The sequence below is a fragment of the Perca flavescens genome, chromosome 23 (assembly GCF_004354835.1).
Source record: "Perca flavescens isolate YP-PL-M2 chromosome 23, PFLA_1.0, whole genome shotgun sequence".
In the NCBI taxonomy this organism is placed as follows: Eukaryota; Metazoa; Chordata; class Actinopteri; order Perciformes; family Percidae; genus Perca; species Perca flavescens.
In genome coordinates this window covers 6,248,469-6,264,806 of record NC_041353.1, presented here as the reverse complement: position 1 = coordinate 6,264,806, position 16,338 = coordinate 6,248,469, and the positions used below count along the sequence as shown (strand labels likewise).

The following is a 16,338-nucleotide window of genomic DNA, read 5'->3' as shown; positions in this document are numbered from 1 at the left end:
ATTTATTTATTTACATATTATATTTCACAAAGAAAATTGGTGTCCTTAAAGGTTGGATTTTTCCTCATTTGTTTAATTAAGGCATTAAGATTTCCAAAAGATGATTTTTTTTTATTCCTCTTTTTAGTCAAGTTAATAAACTTTTGAGCACCACTGTATGAACGATTTATTGAGACATTGAGATCTAGAAAATAATTTGGAGTTGCAAAATGCTTTTTGTTTTTCTACAGTTTTTGTGCCACTGCTTAGCTTTTGATTCAGCTTTTAACAGGAGAGGGTTTGCAGATTCCATATGCAGACAGCAAGAGTTCACACAAAATGACCAAAACAGGTGACACATTAAGGTAAGTACATGAAAAGGCTATTATACAGGTTATCCAAACTTTAGAAAAAGTCTGTGATGTGACGAAAAGAAAATGATGAAGTCTCAAATGTATTATGTCGTGAATTCAATTCTAAAATAACTTTTTAAGGCGTTACATCTGTGAAATCAAGACATGTTATGGCTTTTGAAAACAGGAAAACAAATGAAATGCATTTATATATAGCTCTTTTCTAAAAACTGATTAAACTCAAATGTGTTTTTTGCTTGTTAGGACGCATTGTGAGATCATATTAGTTAAATAACTTTTAGAAACTGAGCAGGACCTTCTGTGATGTTTTTGAGAATCTCCTTTATTTGGACAAAAAAAAAAAAAAAAAAAAAAAAGCCAAAAATACATAATCATCAAAAAGTACTCTAAAAATAAAACTAAATGGTTTCAAAAGAAAAGAGCTCTGACAGATCGGAAAGTGCATCAGTGAATTGAAACGAGGAAATATAACGACATGTCGGTCTCAGTGTTCTCACATTAGTTCAGTCCAGAAGAAATTATATTATATAGTATCATAAAGTATTATTCCATTAACAGCTACAGTGGAAAAAAATGCTAAATCATTGATTCACAATGAACAACCAGTTTGTCTGCTTTGCTTGTCAGAGAGAAGATAATTCACAAAATGAACGAACACACACACACACACACACACACACTTTTACAACATATGTCATGCAGATGTTATTAAATACTTTCCCTCAAAAGGCTCCTGATCAGGTCTTTGGTTGGATGTTAATCTCCACACAAATAAAAAATTGCCACAGAATACTGGCTGTAGGCAGCTTCGATCTTAAATATATCGACCGTTTTGACTCTAAAATCTCAGATTTCTGTGTTTCAACAGCGACGGAAGGATTAAAGAAATTATTTAATTTTTTTTGTCTTAATGTATTTTATGGCATAAAAAACAAAACAGACGTGATCCAAAATTAACAATCATTTCCCTTAAAGTTTGAAGGAGGTCGCATTGAAAAAATATATCAAATATGGATATATTATGATTTTATTTGGCCTTTAAATCTTATCGCATCCAACTCAAATCCAAATGAGAATTAGAAAAAAATAAATAAATAAACTAAAACTGTGCTGACTGAAATAGTGACGGTGAAAAAAAAAAAACAGGACTTTTTTATTTTGGCAAGAAAGTTAATCTCTATATCGAAAAAAGTCTAAAATTTGGCTCAGTGAAACGCTACAAAACAAGAAATTATAAGTGAAATATGTGATTTGATGAAGTTGTCAAATGTTCCTACTCGACATAACAATGCATGTGTTTCTGTTCATTTAAAGTGACAGTTAGCAAGTTTGAAATGTTCAACACGTGATGGAATAAAATCCAAATAGGGAATCAAGACAAAAAGCGGCAATTACTTTGAAATTTGAAAATAAAAAAAAAAAAAAAAAGTGCTTTAACACTGCTCACAGTTGAGACAAATCTCTGAAATAATTTACGTCTGATGCTGGAAACACTGTAGGAGACACTTAAAATGTCAATAATGAGCCGTTATGTCAAGTTTGTAAATGTAACTTGGATAGAGGCTTTCATTGATGCCACTAGCAATTTGTATACTATTCTTATAGTCACAAAAATTGCATTTTACTCAATGTTTTCTGATACACTTGAATCCCAATACTTTTTAAAGAGCTGACCAGTTTTAAGTCTGTAATTCCGGTTTCTGTTTGCTAAATGTTCAGTCACGTTGATTCTTCTGCTTTATCTGATTCTGATCTGATTTATTGTGACAAAAATAATCTGAAAATTTGTGTCCAAATTTTTCCCTTAAAGCCACCACGCACCACATGTTGGCTGCTTCCAGTGTATAATAACTATTCGGTCATTTTGTTCATGATATGTTGTTGACTGTGGAAGTGACAGCTGGGAGGTGGGGGGGGTAGGTAAATGTCGGCCTTGGTCTCGGTCATGTCTGAGACGTTTTCTGTTCGACTGCCTGTTTAGAAAGTTTCTGTAGGTGGCGCTTTATTTTTTTTTATTTCTAGATCACATGAAACATCTGTCCCGTGAATCTGAAGCCAACATTCCAGATGAATTCAAGCGTGCGTTTCCTTCGCCGACTGTCACAGGTCAGACTTCACCTTTGGTTCAACGCAGACCTTTTTTTTTATCGTCGTGTTTAGTTCATTATCACACTACAGATCTATGCGGTTGACAGGCTGTGATCGCTCCGATCAGTATTTATTTTATCAGCCGCATCAGAAGCGTGACGTCCTTGGTCAGGTCATGTGACCGTCACCAGCGCAAGATGGCAGCGTAGGCCGTACACAGTCGAGGGATAATCAATGTCAAAGGTATTGCTAATTTTGATTGGTTTAATAAAAATGGCCAAAACTTCTCACATCTGAAAAACTTGTGAACTTGTGATGGACATATATTTGATTTTTCGATGCTTAATGATCAATAGAAGAAATAGTGAACTGCTTGATCAATAATGGAAATAATCTCTAAAAAGTTACTTCTGTCCAGCGTGTCACAGTAAATGTGTTAACAAAAAGAGAGGTTATACAAAAGGCATATCATGGAAATTGCTCAGATTAATCACTTTCTCTGAAACGAAGATTGACAATTTTCACCTTCTGACAAATTCTTGAGGACCATCCGAACGCACCAGCAAGCAGTATTCAGACGAGTAAATAAAAAAAACCTGGCCACTGTTTTGGATCATTGATATGATTTTCTCAACAGAGAAAAAAAAACCGACTTGGATTTATAAGAACTGGGTCAAATATTTGTTTCAAGAATTTTAAAATTGATACGACTGACTGAGCGGACACAATAATGCTTACACGAAAACAGGAATTAATGGCTTGCGAGTGTAAATCCATCCTGAATAATTTCCCTGCACACCCACTGACAAACTCACTAAACGGCAGCCCAATCTGGAAGCTTAAAAAGGTGGGTTCTGCACCCAGAGAGGCCTCCGTCTCTATGGCAATCCCCCCCCAATCCCTTCTCCATCCATCTACAAAGAGACTGGCTCAGGAGGCCTGAAAACAAGGCTACTATAGCAGGAAAGGCTGAATATATAAAAATACAATACAGCCCTTCTCTCCCTCCGTCCTTCTTCTCACTTCATCTACTGTCGGAGTCTGCTGAGCCGCCAGCTGTGGCTCGTAAACATCTGTCGTGGGTCAAATTTATACCTGCAAAAATACAAGACAGAGCTTGTGTTAGTTCGGCTGTTTTTAAGTACTGCGGATGTCCAGTAAAGTGGATTTAACATGAATTTGTACCATAGAATAGATAATAATAATAATTATAATTAAATAAATAAATAATAATAATATATTTACAAGAATAGCTTTTATTTTGTGGGGTTGTAATTTTCGAGATGTTGCCAAGATAAAACTACAGTATGTAATTTCATACAAATTATTTGGTTAATAGACAGTGTTCAAGTACATTTCCAATTAATACATTTTTTTTTTTTAATAATGCATAAATTTAAGGTTTGTGGACAAGTTCCCAATAATAAAATAATAACTTAATGTTTACATGGGTTTAAATGGAGCTTTTCTTTCAAGAACATTTCTTTTCACCTATAATTAGTTCAAGTGGAAATTTTAATTATTACTCAAATGATGGATCCGTAAAATAAAAAATTAAGTGTATTAAATTGTGTATCTTTGTGATTAGAATAAACACAAAATTTCTAGTTGTTAAATATTAAACAACCGAAACAATTCAGATTTAAAACATCAGATTTGGATAAAAACTAAAATGTGGATTTTAAAGACACTTAACACAAGCACACTGTAGTTGAACCATCTCTCGTTTTTTTTTTTTTTTTTTTTTAAATAGGAACAGACCTTGGATCGTAGACGCCAGGTGTCCGACACGACTGTCCAGAGCAGGACTGCAGCATCATCAACCGGTGGTTCATCTTCTCCAGGACTTCCTGGTCGATGGTCTTTGCGATGTTGGTCAGCTGGTAGGGGTCTGCTGTCACGTTGTAGACTTCTACAAACACCTACAGGGGGCGAACATCCACAAACGATGTCACTGTCAAAGTGTAAACCTCAAGAAACGACAGCACAGATGCATTTGAAAACCAGATGGCGCCAAATTAAGAAATCTTCACATATACATCGTGGCTTTAAAGGGTAACTTGTTTTTTTTTTCCTACGTTTTGTGTCTAGGTGACCGATGGGACGAACAATCTTTGACATTGGTCCAGTGTTAAGCGAGATCGCTGCAGTCGGCAGCGGCGAAACAAGCTACAATGCAAGTTAATAGGCTTCCATTGACGCTACACAAAAGTGCTCGTTTTGCTGCTGACAGGCTCAGATTATTATTTGAATGTCTGACAACATTATGGAAAGGATTTCTAAGGAAGTCAACCTCTCTTTTAAAGAATAAGATCCTTTTTTTTAAACATAAAAACATCCGCGAAATTGCGTTCGCTAAAGCCACCAGACTCCATGTAAATAAACGGTAATTTTAGCATTATAAAATACACTTCACTCAAAGTCGATAGAAACAAAATGAAACTATGAAAAGCCGTTTTGGGTCGTCTTTCCACTTTTCCAGCCATCACAACCGATTTACGTGTGAAAATATGTTTGCTCTATATACGCTAAAAGTATCTGGTGGGTTTGGCGCTAGTGATGTCAGAGCGATTTCTGGGTAAACAAAAATGTCCTAAAGAGGTTTTAAAATGGCTTATATCTGTTGGGAACCTTTCCATAATGTTGTCAGACCTTTAGAATAATAATCTGAGCTGTTCAGTGGCCGAAATTGACAATGCACATTTGCCCCATAGGGTTACATTGCTACCGGTCACAGCGTTCTCACTTAATACTGGACCAATTTCAAAGATGGTTGTTCCCATCACTCATTTACACACAAAAATAGGAAAATAGGATCCAGGATGAAAAAAAAAAAATAAAAATTACCCTTTAAGTAACATAATTCTAGCACTTTGAAACATACATTTTTTTGTATACTTCTTAATCTTTTTAAGGTCAAAACTAATAATAAATTAAAAGGGGAAAAACAGACCTCATTATCGTCAAACTCGCAGTACTGCAGGTTGGCAGAGGGGGCGACTGTGCGCACACACGCGTAGGTGTTGTTGTACGAGTCCTCACACACACAGTCTGGGAAACACTCCTGGAGAAAGAGGGCAGATGGAAGAATGGCATATAAAGGTTTTTCTGCCGATTCTTTCCCTCCGCAGATAATATTAAGGTTTTGTCTCGTACCGACACTCCTGGTCCCAGCAGAGGGCAGGCCGGGTCCGTCACGTTGCTGCCCTCTCCTTCGTACTCCACCAGGATGTCGGTTCTCCAGCTGCTGCTGTTCATCTTCCCCTCCTGGTCAGACAGACAGATATGCACACACAGACAGACGCACAATCATAACATTTTTGTGACACCCACTTATTGATCTTTTGTAAATTTAAGCACTGCAACCTTACCATTTTTATTTTTAGTTCATCTTAAAAACAATTTTGTTTTATGGAGGACTAAAGCTGGCATTATAATAAATACATAAATTACCCTTAAAAAATGAATGAAATACATTTTATTTATTTTTCTATTTCTGTGCATATTTATTTAGTTTAAAATTAACCTGCACATGTATTTGATAATGAAGGCTTTTATTTCTACATTTCTTTCTTTATTCATTTATTTGAGTCATTTATTTTGTATTTATTAATTATAATGCCAGCTTTCATCTTTAGTTTTACAAATATTGGGGTGAAAACCAGTTTAAACAATCGGCTCCTTTTTTGTTTTTAAATAAAAGAAGGATTTTTGTAGTCCTGTTGTCAGATATAACTGCCATTTTGTTTTCACTTCAAAATGCATATTTATTTGTGTTTAATAACACTGAAATATAAAAATTAAAAAAAAGCGGAAATGTGAGAGTTGATTTAGACAAAATTTCAGTAGAAAAACAAAACAAAAACGATGAGCCTTAAATATTGTAGTCTAAAGAAAATAACATTATTACAGCTATTAATAAACGAGGAGTTATATAAAATGACTTATGATCCATTTTTCAGCTCTTACTTATTCAGAAACTAACTTACATTTGGAGGAAGCTACTGTACATATTAATATGAACCTTTTGTCCAAATAAATGAAGTGAAAGTGCCAGCTGGCAGTGTGATGCTACATCTCTCTTTCTTTATGATGACAGTAGGTCTGTTTTGTGTTAATCAGACGCTGAAAAAGAAAACCATCAGCTGAGTGATCTCACCATAACGGGCAGGAAGGACATGCCGTCCATCTGCGTCTTGTTGACGTTGTAGCCGGCGATGTCCAGGATGGTGGGACCGAGGTCGACGTTGGACACCAGCATCTGACAACAACACCAGCTGGTTTAGTCCAGTTCAACAGATACTGCAGGGAGACACTGAGCGGAGGAAACACAAATGGACATAACACAGGTGTGTGTTTGTACCTGGCTGGTCTGGTTGGGCTTGATGTTTGGTCCTCTGACCATGAGAGGAACTCGGATGTCAAACTCGTAGAGCTGCCTCTTATCCAGAGGAAGAGAGAACTGACCTGAAAGAGAAAGAAACCACAAACTAGTTTCAAATTGGTTTGTTTTTGGTTTAAAAAAAAAAAAAAAAAAAAAAAAGTAATGCAGTCCAGTAATGCTAAAAATGCCTGGATCCTTCCTTTCCATCTTTTCTCCAAACTTAATTTAATTCAGATGTGTTAACGAGGTTTTGATAAAGACAAACCGTCCTCTCCTTGACAGCAGCGGTGGTGGGATGGAACTTTATTCAAATACTATCCTGGCTTGAGTACTAGTTTGACATGCTTGTACTTCACTCTAGTATTTTCATTCTATGCTACTTTATACTCTGCTACATTTCACAGGCAAATGTTGTACTTTTTACACTTTGACACAGGTACTAGTTACTTTTTTCAATGAAAAACATTATATATAATATGATGCAGAAGTACACTAAAAATGTACCCAGTACTCTACAAAGTATCTAAAATTGGCTCCAAATTGACATTAAAATGCAGAATATTCTATAATATTCTAACATTTTAAAAGGAGCCATTCGGCATAATGAGAAATTTTAATTTGGATACTTTAGGTACATTTGGCTGATAATACCTTTACTTACAATAAGTAGCATTTTGAATTCAGGACTTATAATTGTAAAGGACTACTAAGTTAAGGTGTGTGTGTGTGGTGTTTGTGTGTGTACCTGTGTGGTAGCCGTTGTCCGAGGTAAAGAAGATGTACGTATTGTCCAGTTCAACGCTGACCTCCAACCTCTTCACTATTTTCTCCACCAGGTCGTCCACGGACAGCAACGTTCGCCACCTACAGGTCAGAGTGAGCAACAAGACACCTGCTGTGAAACCAAACTCGGGAACAAATCTGGCCGCAAAACTACTGAAATAATAAGGAAGAAGAAGAAGACAAGAGGAGAGGAGAAATGACAGGAACGGGGTGATAATAAAAGCGTGATTTATGGTTCTGCGGAGGCTCCACGCAGAGCTTTCACCGTAGCCTAAACATAAGTGGCCTGTTGTTTATACTGGTGCGCTGGTGTGTGTGCGTCGAGCCGGCGTGTGGGGAGTGGGTGATAGAGCGAGGGAGAAAGTGAGAGAGTGAAGGGGATTATCTTCGGAGCGAGTAGCGACTCTAGAGTCAGTGAGAGAAACAAAGTGTCTCCCCTGTGCTTTCTGACCATGGTGGGAAATCTGTAGCAGGAAAAGTTAACCCTCTACTTGATTTCATGTTTATGGAGAAGGAGAGACAGGAAATGAGTCGGGGGAATACAACGCTACCAAGCCACGGCCGAGCTTTACACAGAAGTATAAATCAAGCTTAAAGGTCCCATGACATGGTGCTCTTTGGATGCTTTTATATAGACCTTAGTGGTGCCCTAATACTGTATCTGAAGTCTCTTTTATATAGGCCTTAGTGGTCCCCTAATACTGTATCTGAAGTCTCTTTTATATTTTTTGGAGGGGGGGGGGCAAGGTGGAGGGGGGGGATGTTATATTAATGTTAAAAAACCTCAAAGTGAAATTTTCATGCGATGGGACCTTTTAAGGAAGAGAATAAATGATGCAAAGACAAATGCAGAGCAGCTGTGGAAGAAAAAGAGAGAAAGAGGAAGTCACGAAGCAGCACAGACTGACCGTTTCCTGAAAGCATCATCCAGAAACTGAACAGAAGAGTTGGCCATGGGGGTTTTAGCCTGTCTGATCAACCAGTGTTTGTCCTAAAGAGAGATTGAAAGAAAACAAAAAGGGATGCAGGATGCGTTAAATCGCAATATCTTTTTGCATCCTGACAAGACCACCTGTTGGAGTTCAACAGAAGAGTGATGTCCAATTTTCATAGGAGGATTAAAAAAAAAAAAGTCCCAGGAGAAGCCGTACCTTGCCGTGGACGTTGAAGTTGGGGTCTCTGGGAGCCTTGGTGTTGTTGAAGCTGTTCTGGTACTGAGGAGCCGCTGTCCAAGGGGAGTGGGGGGCCGGAATGGACACCATCATGAAGAACGGCTGGTAGTTGGATTTATACTGGAGGAAGTCCAGAGACCTGTTGGCCTGAGAGAGAGAGCAAGAGAGAGAGAGAGAGAGAAAGAGAGAGACCAAAAACGTTACTAAAAATGTAGTCTTGCATTGCCAGACCTTATCTTCACAGCGCTGTGGAGGTAAGGTCTGGCTACACCACACATATATTCTAGGATAAGAAAAAAAAATGCTCCGTTTGCATTTCTTTAAACCAATCAATCGTCTTGGGCGGCGCTAAGCTCCGGACGCAGCGACGGTCGCTCTGCAAATTCGTCGCGGGGAAGGAACTTGTTCTGGTGGAACATTTGCACTCCGCTAAAGAAAACGCCACATAAAATATGAAATGAAGTTACCTGTTCACACAGTAGAGTGAGCTTTTTAAAGGAGTTGGATACATGGTTAAACGTCATTTGCTCTTACCAGTGTATCGCCGTGTGTACTTCGTCCACAGCAATCCAACTAATCGGTCCACAAACGTCCCAGTTGGATAGTAAATGACGTAAATATAATATTTGTAAATCTTTGCAATCATTCCGAGAAAACAACCAAGAAGGCCTGCTTTATTGCACGATCCAAATTTTCTTTAAAACTTGCTATTTTCAGAGTGTAGCTTGCTAGCTCGAAGTTTGTTATTTCCCGTAGCGAAGGGATTTGATCCAGACTACTTAAAAAGTAATTTGTTACATTAAAAGCTGCTCCAAAAAGCCAAAAGGTTTTTCTAGATAAGTCAATTTCATTTATATCCAAATAGGCTTTGTATTATCTTTTAGTTATTGGTTAATATGACAAAGTCACAATTTAACATTTTCAGCCAACACCTATTAAAAGGAGATAATATAAAAGGTAAAGTGATTGATTGTAACATTGCTCAGTTGTCTCACCAGGACGTCTGTCAGGTAGTCTTTGCTGTAGTCTGCTCCGTGCTCCTCAGGCTTTCCATTCACTGACAGAGTGTAGTTGTAGTATTTAGAGTTCTTCTCCTGGAAAACAAACAACTTTTATGAAATACTCTTATTTTGGAATTGAGCATTTTTTGTTATGCTTGGGTCTCATTTTGTAGTAGACATGTCCCTCCTTTAAGCACAGTAAGTGTTAAAGCCCAAAATTTGGACAGATCATAGACGCAGAATAATAACAAATAATGCAAAAGGCTTTTAGGTGGTCAGCACTTCTAGCCTTGCACCTCGCTGGGTGAAGCTTCTTTGATTTGTCCATTTTCTGAAAGCAAGTTAGCAGATTACGTTAATTTCAAAAATAATCAGTCAAAATGACCAACACGTGATCCAAAACTGTCTAAATATCATGATGCAATCGGACACTAGAGCTGAGAGGGACCTGAAGTAGGAGGTAAACACTGGCAATTTTAGCCCCCCTAAAAATTATAATAATAAAAAAAATGTTGGTGCTACAAGTTAGTTTGCAAACATGTCTGTTAGTGACAGAGGACAAACAATTACAGGTTCAAAGGTCTTGAAACAGGTTCAATTGTGTTTGTCTGTTCTGTACATTTAAAAAATATAAAACTAATACAAAATGTATCTAAAAAAAAAAAAAAAAAAAAAAGGGGCTTGAAACAGGTTAAATATCCTGTGTAGTGGTCACCGATGCGGTTGTGAAGTTTAACGTTGGTAGTTCCCAGAGAAGAAGTTGGTCATTTACTGGCGCAGATTAGAACCCAAACTGAAACGTAAACTCAAATTGCTGAATGTTAGAACACTGTGACAAATTGGTCGTTATTACTGTGACTTATGAAGAGTCAGGTTTAGTTCCATCATAGTGTTAATAGTGTCAAAAACAGTTAGCTGACGTTGTTGTTCAGAGATTATCAGCTAATGAAATTACTGATTTTTGCATGCCACTGTATCCGTGTCACATGTTATGATAAGCTGTCAGGTCATGAGACCAGTTCTCCTTCCATCTGTGTTTGTTCAGTAACGGTGAAGATAAACTAGACTAGACTGCAGTCGTATTACAGCCATGACCCCTGTTTTCATGACTTCTGTAAACCGGTTAGAGAGGTAAAGGCGAGCTAATCTTGGCCCATTTATTAGTCTGGCTCCTTCTGCAGAGAGCTTCCAGTAGGACGACATGAACTGAACTCAGAGTGACACTGACGCACAAAAATAAACTTCCCACAGAGATGTTATTGAGCTAAAACCTCCTCTTCAAACAATTGTGTACAAGTGGTGGGTTAAATCCTACTGAAATTTTTGCTTTTGATGTTCAGTAATAATATAATTTTCCTCCCAGACTTTTATTTTCTTAAGGCAAGACACAAACTTATGGATATCACCATGAAACTTCCCCCAGTTGATAACTTACATTAAGACTTTTTTTGTATTACAAGTTTTCTAAAATTGTAATATGCAAATTAGGCATTTTCTAATTAAATATTCAGAACTATTGTATATAACATTGGATAAAGCCAAGTTCAACATATTAGTTTCATTTAGTTGACTTATTGGAGTCAAAGGTTTTAACTGAGGGAATTTAGTAAAAAAATTCTTTCCACTAGTCTGAAAGAAGACATGTTATGGAAGCCAAAGGGCTCAAAATTGACCAGTGCATGACAAAACACTGTTTTTGCCTGTAGGGTCATAAAACCTCTGACACAGCCTTTAGTTTATCATGGGAAACTAAAACGGTCCACTGGCGGCCAGAGGAAAGGTTAGTGGTCTCCCACAGATAGCTAGTGGAGTATGGAGCCATCCTAATAAGAGACCAAACCTGGCAGTCTGACTCAGCAGGAGCTATATCTGGGAGTATTTTGTGCATTGTTGCTTTAGCTCCCTGTAAACGATACAAAAAGCGACAGGACTTCATGTTATTGTGATGTTTGAAGCAATTTGAATCAGTAAGGAGGTTCAGTTTAATGACTAAAAGGCTTCAGTCTGTCCAAAACTGCACTAAAGCTGACAGACAGGAAGGAGCCTCAGAGGAAATGTGTGGCTGAAAAGGTCAAAAATGGTTTCAGTCTTACCAGTCCGACCCAGTAGTTCCAGCCTGGAGGAACGTGCGCCACTCCACCAGCCTCTGAGTGCCCGTACTGAAACACACAGACAGTAAAATGTGTATTTGTTTAATGACATATACACACACAAAACTGTATGAGCTTTGTCAATTGGCACTAACAAAAAATGGTAAACAATATATAACAAAATCAAAGTTAGAAAAGGGGATCACCAAAGTCTGTAGGATTGATCCTCAGACAGATTTCTTTACTTGTATTTGGTTTATCATGTCAGCTTTGTTATGTATAACATTTTGTATTATTGCTTGTTATGCACCTTTTATTTCTATAATCTGTATTGAGGCAGATCTGCCTCGACTGGAATACACTTTGGCTCAACTTCTGTTTTAAATGTGCTATATAAATTAACGTGACTTGACAAATGAATGAGGCACCGCTTTTCATAGCAAGCCATCCGATAGTTGAGACATACTGACCGAAATTGCCATCCCTTGAGCCATGCTCTGCTCACCACTAGTGTCCACGCTAAGGGACAAAGTGTGTGGTGACCTGTGATGAGGGGGTCACAAGTTGACATTGCTTACTTTAAAGGGGCCACAAGTGAAAACGGTTAGGAAACACTTGAGATACAGGGAGGGAGAAGGGGAAGTGGAAAAACAGGTTTAAGCATCATTTGTTTGCTATTTAGGTGAAGAGTATGTCCCGGTTCCCCATTTAACCATCCGTTTATCACAAGGGTAGATGCAACTTTGACAGATGGACTTTATCCCAACATAAAATCGCATGACCAAAGATCTTGTGTTAAACGGTTTACAATCACCTGAAGTCAATTTTCAATTGGAGGTGTTACAGAAACGCTGCATAGATCAGCTCTTTTCATGCATTTAAAAAAAAAAAAAAAAAAAAACATTTAGTTTGATGACAAATTGACAATTGGTTGACAACTATTCTACAAGACCTGGCAAATGTATGAAGGGTAATCACTGTTCCTTAACCGTTTCCCATATCTTTGGACTAAACCTGCCGTATACACTGATAAACACATGTAGTGTAAGGGCAGATTAATGACTAACAGGAAGTCAATCTGCTTTGATGTGCAATTAGCAGATGTAAACATACCTAAACCAGCATGGGAAATGTCTTTACACTTCCTTCATTCTTTAGATAAATGCAGTTTTTTTCATCTTGAACAATTAAAAAGTAGTTCACTTAAAGAGCCAGAATTTGAACTAGAGTCCTTCCTAGACTGGGTTTTCTCTCTGTTTGTTTGTGTGTGTATGTGTGTGTGTGTGTGTGTGTGTGTGAGAAAGGCCAAGGTCTCCCGTCACAGCTAGATTAGATTATCTAAAACCTGAAAACAACAGAGCCGAGAGGAGGTGCGAAGACTAGTTTTCTCTCAGACCACTTGAATTACAATATGCTGACACCAAAAATAAAGTGTCTACCGCAACTTTAAAACAATTCAGCATGCATAATAGAATGCCTTGATGCAATTCAAATTCACGTATTATCATGTGCACCCCTTTATGTTGTTCCATCAAACACAAATGCAAAAGCATGAAGTTCTGCGGTCTCTACCTGGTTAAGGTATTTCCCAGCGAAGAAGGTCTGGTAGCCGGTGTACGTCTTCAGCAGTGCGGGGAAGGTGTGTGCTTCCTCGCTCTTCTGCCAGACTTTGCTGCTGCAGTTTCCCTCTAAGGTATTGTTGATGACGTGGTGGTTGTGGGGGTATTTCCCTGTCAGGATGCTGGCTCGACTCGGGCAGCACAGCGGGCTGGCAACAAACTGAGAGGGGATGATGGTGGAAAAAGGATGAGAGATGGAAAATGTGCAAATATCTTCTTTTTTTTTCAGGTCACTTAGGGTTAGTTTGAATTCACCAAAGTCACACCATAACACAAACAAAGTAACCGATCGAGGCAGCGGTAGACCAGCAACTCCCGTGTTCTGCGAGGTAAAATGAGGTTTTTGTCAAAGGAGTCTGGTGGCTTTGAAGACAGCACAGCTTCAGTTCCCTGTTGTAAAGGGCTGTCTGACAGCAAGGTAAAGCGATGAAGATAAATATAGTGTACACTTAAACTGATATCGATTTTTTTTAAATCAGGTTCTGCTGCTGCCCCCCCGTCCACAGCAGTAGGTCTACGTTGCTTAGCTTCCGTGTCGGTACTCCTGCCTGCTTCTCCAAACTGGGGGTGTGCCGACCGCCATCTACTGTCGCTAACACACTGACTACGGAGAAGTAGCTCATACAACCCCACTTCAAAAGATCCAAACTGTCCCTTTAATGATCCCTGATGAGACATAACAATGACAATAATGCTGTTGATTATACTTACTGCGTTTGTGAACGATATCCCTGCATCACCAATTAGTTTTTTCGTCTTGGTGAGTGGACTCTGGAGGAAAAGAGGTGCGATGTGACTAACTTTATTGAACTCAGTCACACTCAAACTGGGCAACAAGCTCCCTTTTAGTCATCGTCAAATCAATATGTAGCTCCGTCTTAGTGCCTTCGTGACTAAGCTCGTTCTCTACAAAGAAAGCCAACTGCATCAGTAGCTAACATGGATTGTAATGCTCTGTCCTATATTTATATGAATTATACCGATGTTATATTTGGCATCAATCAAAGGGCATACTATTTTATAAAAAACATATTTTACATTAGGCTACTCATTAACATCCTTCACAGCTCCTTACAACAGATTGCAAAATCAATACTTTTGATACTTTAAGTACATAAAGTATATTTTGCTGATAATATTTTGACTTAAGTAAAGTTTTGAATGCATGACTTAGCTACTTGTAGTGGGGTATTTTCACCGTGTGGTAACAATAGTTTTATCTAAATACTTCTTTACCAATGTAAAAGACATTTTAGAGTTACAGCAGTTTCAATCTTTAGATAGTTGGATCACATATTATTATGCCACTAAATTGCCTGTTTTTGTTTTGTAATGGGATAGGGATACTGATGGTTTTTAAGAGGAGGGAGGGCGTTTGCTAAAAACAGTGGGAGCAGATTAGTGATAAGACTGCTGACTCTGTGAAATGCCTAAATGATGTGTCCAACCAGGAGGAATGTGAGCAGTCAGCCTAGACTGGACCAGACTGGACTAAAACTAAATGTCAAGTTTACATCAATGAAATCCCATTTTGTGCCCAAGTCATAACCACAAATAAGCTGCAAAAACAAAGTCACGACTACCTAATAAAAAAAAACTTAGCCTATTTAAAAAAAAAAAAAAAAACTAACAAAAAAACCTCATGCAATAAAAGCACAAAAAACATAAAAGATGTTCTCACCAGACCCCCGATGGCGACGTCCAAGTCGTCGGTGAGGATCAAAACAATGTTAGGTCTCCGGAATGATTTAGCAAACACACCGCTGCTCGGGTTGCTCCACAGAGTGACGCAGATTAGCAGACAATTCAATAAGACGAGCGGGAACGAGCGATTTAAACCCATTTTTCATAAATGAATACCAAACTACTGAAGCCGTCCGTCTCTTCCTTCAGCTCTGTGCTTTATAAGAGCGTGAAATGTTGTTACGGAGTCGTCTCTGGAGAAAAAAACACAAGACAGACTCGCCCCTGTTTTTATTTGGCACAACACTTCCTTGTTTCCCGGTCATGTGCTGCTTGGCTACGGAAGCCCGAGTCAGCTGATTTGAAGACCCCCCCCCCCCCACACACACACACACACACCATGACTAATGTATACATAACTGTTATTCTTCTGCTGTTTGTTTTATGTTTTATTACTGCATTGCTGCACTTTATTATTCTGTTTTTCATTTAGAAAATATAAAGACCCTTCCACCACCAAAAGCCATAGAAATAGAGATTGGTTATTTACAGCAGTGGAAGAATAGGCTACTAAGTAGTAATACCACAGTGTAAAACTGTAAAACAAGTAAAAGTCCTGCATTTAAAATATACTTAATTAAATTATTTATATTTTTACTTAATTACTTAAGTAAAAGTACAAAATGATCAGCATCACCAAAAGTAAAAGTACTCACAATGCAGAATGGCTCATTTTAGAATAGTATTATTATACTATTTGGATTATAATTATTGATGCATTAATGTGTTCATCACTTTAATGTTGCAGCTGGTAAATACACTGCTACTAGCTTAACCAATTTTAATATATAATATTCATTGGTAGATGTAGCCTATATTTTTGTATTAAAAAATGAATGTGCAGAGTATTTAAAGCTGTCAAATAAATGCAGTGGTTGTAGTTTACTTGTGTAGTTCCATTTTCTGCTACTTTGTAGGCTACTTCTACTTCAACTAGGCTAAATTGATTTAATTACTTTAGTTGCTTTGAAGATTTCAATTCAATAATACAAAATATAACCAACAATTGATGATAAAATGTAAAATAAAATCTCCTGAGCCTAACAGTGGAAGTTTCTTGTCATATTTATGATATTTCCAGTTGTGTTAAATATTTTTGAACGTT

The 16,338-nt window shown here is 37.8% G+C and overlaps 1 protein-coding gene across 1 annotated transcript; it reads right to left on the bottom strand.

Annotated features, from left to right (window-relative positions):
• Positions 1–2,096: 2,096 nt before the first annotated feature.
• Positions 2,097–15,488, bottom strand: gnsa (glucosamine (N-acetyl)-6-sulfatase a). Its single transcript, XM_028570798.1, has 14 exons — positions 15,172–15,488; positions 14,202–14,261; positions 13,444–13,650; positions 11,875–11,940; positions 9,776–9,874; positions 8,760–8,927; positions 8,517–8,599; positions 7,571–7,689; positions 6,805–6,908; positions 6,601–6,702; positions 5,598–5,708; positions 5,395–5,505; positions 4,203–4,363; positions 2,097–3,536 (listed from the first exon to the last, which is right to left on the bottom strand). The coding sequence occupies exons 1-14, from the start codon at positions 15,331–15,333 to the stop codon at positions 3,470–3,472; spliced, it is 1,620 nt and encodes a 539-aa protein (XP_028426599.1). The 5' UTR covers positions 15,334–15,488; the 3' UTR covers positions 2,097–3,469.
• Positions 15,489–16,338: the final 850 nt, after the last annotated feature.